Below are 7,618 nucleotides of genomic sequence, written 5' to 3' on the forward strand. Positions count from 1 at the left end.
TGTACTGAGTGTTGAGCTAGCGGGCCGATTTTGGGGCGTTCCTAGTACTCTGTTGAGTGCCTGCGAGGCGATTTTGGGCCGTTTGTAGTACTCTGTTGAGTGCGTGGGGGCCGATTTTGGGCCGTTTGTAGTACTCCGTTGAGTGCCTGCGGGGCGATTTTGGGCCGTTTGTAGTACTCTGTTGAGTGCCAGCGGGCCGATTTTGGGCCGTTTGTAGTACTCTGTTGAGTGCCTGTGGGCCGATTTTGGGCCGTTTGTAGTACTCTGTTGAGTGCTAGCGGGCCGATTTTGGGGCGTTCCTAGTACTCTGTTGAGTGCCTGCGAGGCGATTTTGGGCCGTTTGTAGTACTCTGTTGAGTGCCAGCGGGGCGATTTTGGGCCGGTTGTAGTTGAGTGCCTGCGGGGCGATTTTGGGCCGTTCCTAGTACTCTGTTGAGTGCCTGCGAGGCGATTTTGGGCCGTTCCTAGTACTCTGTTGAGTGCCTGCGGGGCGATTTTGGGCCATTCCTAGTACTCTGTTGAGTGCCTGCGGACCGATTTTGGGCCGTTCCTAGTACTCTGTTGAGTGCCTGGGGGCCGATTTTTGGCCGTTTGTAGTACTCTGTTGAGTGCCTGCGGGGCGATTTTGGGCCATTCCTAGTACTCTGTTGAGTGCCTGCGGACAGATTTTGGGCCATTCCTAGTACTCTGTTGAGTGCCTGCGGGGCGATTTTGGGCCGTTCCTAGTACTCTGTTGAGTGCCTGCGGGGCGATTTTGGGCCGTTCCTAGTACTCTGTTGAGTGCCTGCGGGGCGATTTTGGGCCGTTTGTAGTACTCTGTTGAGTGCCTGCGGGGCGATTTTGGGCCGTTTGTAGTACTCTGTTGAGTGCCTGCGGACCGATTTTGGGCCGTTTGTAGTACTCTGTTGAGTGCCTGCGGACCGATTTTGGGCCGATGCGGGCTTTAAAAATTAACAGTATTTATCTATTACACCTTAGATAAATCATATCTCGTATTCATTTGAAAACATATTTAGACGCTATATCTCTACAAATGACGTCATTATGGAGTAAAAACTACGTCATTATGTTGTATTGAACGTCATCGTAGAAAGAAAACAGTGTATTATTATGCATGGCGATTTGTGCTATGAAGTATATAATCTTACGCATCATGTACAATATACTCAGCATATTATGTTTTCCCTATCTATTTTACTTTTGGTTACTAAAAAGGAATGTAGGTTTGGTGATGATTTCATACAAATAAAATCAAAACACCTTCATATCGGAAGCATAATGATGCTTTACGAAACGAATCAATTAACATTTACATTTCAAGATCGTCATAAAATATCCCTGAAGACCAATCAGACTCTTTGTCAAATAACGCCAATGTAAATATATGAGTTTCTAATATAGAAAAACAAGTGATGAAGGCATTTATCACTTGTTCCAGCCCTCGAACTATCGCTCTGTGGCACCAATCGCCTGTAGATACATTGTAACTTGCTGCTAAAGATTGTATGTTCGAGGCCTGGTTTGGGCACGAGTCAAATATTTTCTGCTTTCATCATTTGTGTTTTGTGTGTGTGTGAGTGTGTTTGTGTGTGTGTGTGTGTGTGTGAGTGTTTGTGTGTGTGATTGTGTGTGTGTGTGTGTGTGTGTGTGTGTGTGTGTGTGTGTGTGTGTGTGTGTGTGTGTGTGTGTGCGGGTGTGCGTGCGTGCGTGTATGTGTGGTTTTTGTTTTCGTTTTTCAGGCTCGATGCACACTTAATCAGGTTGATACGTCGTTTTACCATATTCAGGTTAAGACAGTGAGGTAACACTATAAAAGCGCCAATCATTTATCCTATCATTCAGGGCACCGACTTCATATGAACTTGGTGTGTTGCGAAGAAGCATAATAGCAAACTACAAGAGTCGAAAAATGGTCAACTTCCATGGTGTTTACTATAAGGTATCGACTTCAACATAGAACTTACCAGACACAATAAAATACAAATAAAATACAAATGTACAATTAACCATGATTCAGAGTCAAGGCGATGGCGAGACGTTAGAGGATTAAAGGGATCTTTTCCTAGCTTCAGGCAATGACAAAGATATTTCTACAAAAAGGAGGATTTTCACGGCTGCCTAACCCGAGGTTTTGACCAGGGTAAGAGTGTCAAGAATCTACACCGAACGTAAAGATTTCTTTAATATACTCTTAATCTATAGGACATTTTTTCTACCCCATGATACTATAAATAGAATAACGAGACAAGTACATGCTGACAAATATGGAAACGCAATCAAGTAAATAATGATTTTTATTTTTATTTTGACTGATCTTTAATCTGCAATATACATTGTAAAAAGTCAAGTGTAATGATAAATCATTGTCATAATGCATAAAATATTAATTTGTATAAACATAGATGATCTGTGAACGTCAGAATAATATCAAACTGTCTATCAGTAACATCTCTCATGTCTCAAATTAGCAACTTCCGGTTTAGCACGTGTTTATGTTCTGTGCCTGCAGTCAGTCTCACCACGATAAGATTGAGATACTTAACCATCACCGGAAGTCCGACGGGGTAGAAAATGGGAATGAAAAGGATAAAAAATACTGTCGTCCACTTATCTTTAGATTTATTTCTCGTTTTTGTTTAACGTGCTCCTAACGTGTTTCCTAGTGTTTAACATGATGGCAAAATCACCAAAGAGAGATAGAGATTAAGACGATGTTGTCTTTTAGGTCTTCTGAAATCGACATAGATCCGTAAACTTTTCCGAATTCCGGAATAGGCGGACTTTTCTCGGATTTTCGTATCGTCGCAAGAATTTTCGGTGCGATAAACATATCATGGAATCTAACAATTTTTAGCACCCAGCAAAATTAAGTCTACATCACCAGTCTTGACTGTACGCTTATACATGACATTCTGAACCATACCAAATTAGTAATATGGACACTGGCTTATTGACGTAAGCCGAGGAAGTGCGAGATCACCACCAACCTGGCACAAGATAGCTTTATAACTGGTCAAAGGACAAACACAAGAGGGGTAATGGTCAATGCGAATTAAACGCCTTTTATTCCAAACAAAAGCAGGCTTATTTATTCTTTATTTTAATTCATGGTTGATGATTGATTATGGTGAAACAAAGAACTAGGTTATCTTGTCGGATTATAATTTGTTACATAGCATTAATCGATATCTGGTTAAGTATGAAATTTAAAAGCACGTTTCGTTTCAGATTACTTATATCAAATAGAAATACAAATATAATAATAACGAACGATATTCTGTTGATCTGTCATTCACATAAAATTCATATCGATTGCACTAAAATCTCGTAGAACATTTGGTCACGTGTATGTGACGACACCGATGATTCGTGTGACGTGAATTTCGAAAACGGACTTAAGAAGAAGGAATTAGTTAAATATACCTTAACTTACCATTGAAAATATGATTATAATACGATATGATAAAACATAGTAAGTATTATTCTATAATTCATATAACTACTGTTTTAGAAGATAGAACAAAAAAAACACCAGTGAATTGCAATGCATTTATCAATTATTAAAATATTGATTGCTGTGCATTGATATCATATTTCTTATTTTACAAAAATCTTTTCTAGATAGTTTCCCATATAAGCCATTCCCAAGTTTGTATCGTCTGTTTCCGTGATGAAACTGAATCTATCCTATTCGCATCCCATTGGATACGTCAGCTGTCATATCTAATACACAAAACGGCCGGTCCCTTTCTTTACGGTATCCCCGCTAGAACAAGGAAATCAACAATTAACATTACGAGCGGTAAACAGACAGTCTTTCGACCAATAACGTAGATGTGTGGTGACCCGCGTCAACAATTCGACCATACTACCAGACATAACTGGAGACTGAACCCGGCAGGTGACTTTTCTTGTTGCACGTAGTTTCATTAAACCGCCACCAAGGTAAGTTAAATTGCACAACGTGACATAAAATGTGATTTCATGATTTTGTTTTCAGCCTGTGTTTCATTTATTTTAATTTAGCGTGTATTTATGTAAATATTTCCAATTTTTAGCTAACTTTTTAAAACATAAGATTTATTACTTATCAAAATTACTAATGGTGCGTCGCATTTATTTTATTTGAATTATGTTAACTGTACTCTGTGAAAAAACTGAAATAATAACCATACATTTGTGCTAAAACGAATACCTTTTAACCTTTTTTCATGCTCTCGGCTGATTCCATTTTGTTAAATTGTTCCTTTTAACATTTCACTTTCAATTTGTTAAATGCAAAATGACGTTATTCATTGTTTTTCGGTGACGCGAAGTATCTTGAATATCCATTCTAATACTACAACATTCAAAGCTGTATATATCGCACACAGATTGATACATTTTTATGATAAAACTGTTTTTAATTGTAACTTTCGGAAAAGTTTTTGTTTTTGTTTTGACGCTTCAGCATTCACAGTAAGAGATCTTTCTTTCCACCGCAAAACGCAGTTATGAAATGATAACGGATGATGCATACACATTCGAATTAGAGAGACTTTCGCATATAAAGGTATTAAATAAACAAAAAAAAACAACAACTGAAATTTAGTAAAACTAGGGCAAAGTATGAACAAAGGAGACTCATGAAATGTATCTTATCTTATGCAGATGACAAGCAATACAAATACCACAACGCCCCTGCCAGAGAACGTTACATTTCCAATGAATTCATCATCGATGGCATCGACATTCAGAGATACCTCGTCATTGTGGGCAACCAGTGATATTATGACAACGGAGAGTTACGTTTCCTCTGCAGTTAGTGCTACAATGAATGCTTGGAATTCAGGCATGAGTTTCAACGAGACTACTGCGAGACCTACTCCAGATCCAAGCCAGTGCCTTGTGTTTGTTCCTGACGCGGTAGTGAACAGCATAAACGATAAATTCTTGGACGAAATTCTAATTGCATCCTTAATTTTGACGATATCGATGTTCGTGATTGGTGTGCCTGGAAATCTCATCGTTTTCTACGTATATTGGAGAAGATGGCGTAAAACAACGTCACGTTTATTTATCATGGCGTTAGCTGCCTTCGACCTTTGTAACTGTGTCTCCATGGCATTTGAAATAGACATCATTCTCAACTTCGTACAATTCGATCATCCCTCACGATGCAAATTTGCCCGAATGTTCACATTCTGGATGAACAACGCCTCCTCCTTCACCCTGCTTGTTATAGCAATAGATAGATTCATGAGGATTTGCCGTCCCCTGAAGCCTGCGATGATAAATAAACAGGCAAAAATAGCTGTGGTAGTGGCGGTCATCGCGGCAATAGTGTTTGCCTTTCCGGCAGCGGTGTTGTATGGAACACAAACCATAATCATAAAAACTGCTTCCGCTAACATTTGCATTAAGATGCATCTTTGCCTAATCGAAGACGCTTACACCACGTCAAAACTACCACTGATCTTCACAAGTGTCTTACTGGCTGGGAATCTTGCAATCGACGTGGTTCTTATTGTCTGCTATCTATGCATAGCATATCAAGTAATCCAAAGAGGTCAGTTTAATGATGGCTGTTTGTCTAAAAGCCGCCAAGCAAGCATATCCTCCAACGCTACTGACAACGATGTTTTAGATGCAACCGACAATGTTTACAAACCAACGCCCATCGTTTTGACACGACAAGCCTCCCTGGCATCCTCAGAGGTCAACAGCGGTGGCGATAAAAACGAACCAAATAAAGCTGACGATTCAAAACTGACCAGAAATATAAACGGAAGTACATCTCGTTCAATTGGGGGTGGGAGTATAACGTCTAAACCATCAGCGTCATTCAAAAGAGCCCAATTCAAAAAGCAGCGATCAATGTCGACACAAAGCATTGAAAGTAGACGAGCGCAAATGTACAAGACCACATTGATGCTTTTCCTCGTCACTCTCCTCTTCATGGTCTCGTTCATACCGTATTGCGTGATAGTGATCATTCGGTACATCCAGCCTAACTACTATGATACTCTAACAACGACTGGTAAGGCCATATTCCAGTTCTTTCTGCGGACCTATCTGTTCAGTTGCGCGTTGAACCCTGTTATTTATAGCTTCATGAGTGAACAGTTCCGAAGCGAATGTGTTAAACTGTTTAAGAGATTTGGACGTTAAAACAGGATGGACAGTTGGATTATACACCTCAGCATGTACAAACAGCTTTACGCATAAAAAATTCAGAAGCGAAAGGGGAAAAAAGCTGCTTAACAAAAAAAGAACAAAAGTATTTTTGAACTGTTTGATCTTTGGACGCATACCTTTTGAATTTCAATAGTGGCAATTAATAAGACTGTGCAAAAGACATACAAACGAATAAAACGTTTTTATAAATATTAAGAACAAATTACACATCAAAGATTGGTAAATATTGTCAAAGTATTTGTGCTGACGATTTTGTACTTGTAACAACTGTACCAGTAGACAGAAATTGCAATAAGTTGCAACAAATAATTGCAGCATATGGTCGTCGTTTTGTCAAAGTTATAACGTCGTACATCACTGCAAAATAGGTTACGGAAATTTCATAAGTAAATTGGATGGATTGACGATGTGCGGCGTTCCATTTCCGGTCTACGAAAAAGGTCAAGGTCGCATCTAAAAGTCAAAGTTAATTGTCCAACATGTCAGTAGAACTATGCATGATGACGAAACAATCTATTGAGTACGTGTTTTAGTTATGTACATCTACAGTCTCGGTCACATTGAGAGAATACACGATGAATGTTTTTTTCTTGACATAAAGCATCTTATCCGTTGAAGGTAAGGTAATTCAAGGAACACGTATATGATAAATAGAGTTACCGTGTACAGATCAGTACCCATGGTAACGATGAGGTCAAAGGTCAAGTTTCGTGTCGTTACTCACTGATTGTAGGGATGTCCAGACGTTAAGATCAAATTTACCTTCTTGTCCTTAACATTTAACTCACACAGGGTATACATAAGTCAAATATATTGTACTGTTATAAAATGAACTGGCAGTATGTCTCGTATCACACGAGGGCCTATATTTATGTCTATCTGTATTGCATAATCAGGATCTGCGCATACATGCAATTGTTTACTGGCGAAATAGTGTTGCTTATGTTTGCATTTACATGACGTCTCGGAGTATTGTGTATATGGTGTATTTTGACTCCGTGGTAACTTGTATCATACGTGGATGTTAAACAGCGTGCTGCTTTCTGTACCACATAATTTATAGCGATTGGCAGCATCGTGCTTGCTTTATTTACTTTACTTCAGAATTGATATTAACATTTTAAAATCAACAAAAATAACGTTTGTGGCATTGCTTATAACAATGAAGATATAATTTCAAAGACACGTGTTAATGTTTAAAAATTGGAATATTTTGATGAAAGATATATCCCCTTCGAATAGGACGTGATGGGGAAAATAAAATGAAAGACACACTGTTGTAATGAGAGAGATCAGCGTCGTTTTCAATAATGTCTCTGAAAAAATACTTTGGAGAAAATCTTCCAAAAATTAATAGCCTATTATTGTGTAACTGAACAGAACTGAAATCTGAAAATGGAAGGAACTGAATAGTATACGTGTGTGTATATTGGGATAAAAT

At 38.8% G+C, this 7,618-nt stretch overlaps 1 protein-coding gene across 1 annotated transcript; it reads left to right on the top strand.

Annotated features, from left to right (window-relative positions):
* The first annotated feature begins 3,845 nt into the window (after window positions 1–3,845).
* On the top strand, window positions 3,846–7,108 carry LOC132557209 (uncharacterized). The gene is made up of 2 exons (XM_060221704.1): window positions 3,846–3,945; window positions 4,651–7,108. The coding sequence occupies exon 2, from the start codon at window positions 4,651–4,653 to the stop codon at window positions 6,148–6,150; it is 1,500 nt and encodes a 499-aa protein (XP_060077687.1). The 5' UTR covers window positions 3,846–3,945; the 3' UTR covers window positions 6,151–7,108.
* Window positions 7,109–7,618: the final 510 nt, after the last annotated feature.

Source organism: Ylistrum balloti, unplaced genomic scaffold (assembly GCF_031769215.1).
Source record: "Ylistrum balloti isolate Yb309-2 unplaced genomic scaffold, AGI_CSIRO_Ybal_v1 Utg370646, whole genome shotgun sequence".
NCBI classification, from domain to species: Eukaryota; Metazoa; Mollusca; class Bivalvia; order Pectinida; family Pectinidae; genus Ylistrum; species Ylistrum balloti.

Coding starts and splice junctions, on each gene's coding strand:
- LOC132557209 (XM_060221704.1), top strand. CDS start 4,651: ATGACAAGCAATACAAATACCACAACGCCCCTGCCAGAGAACGTTACA.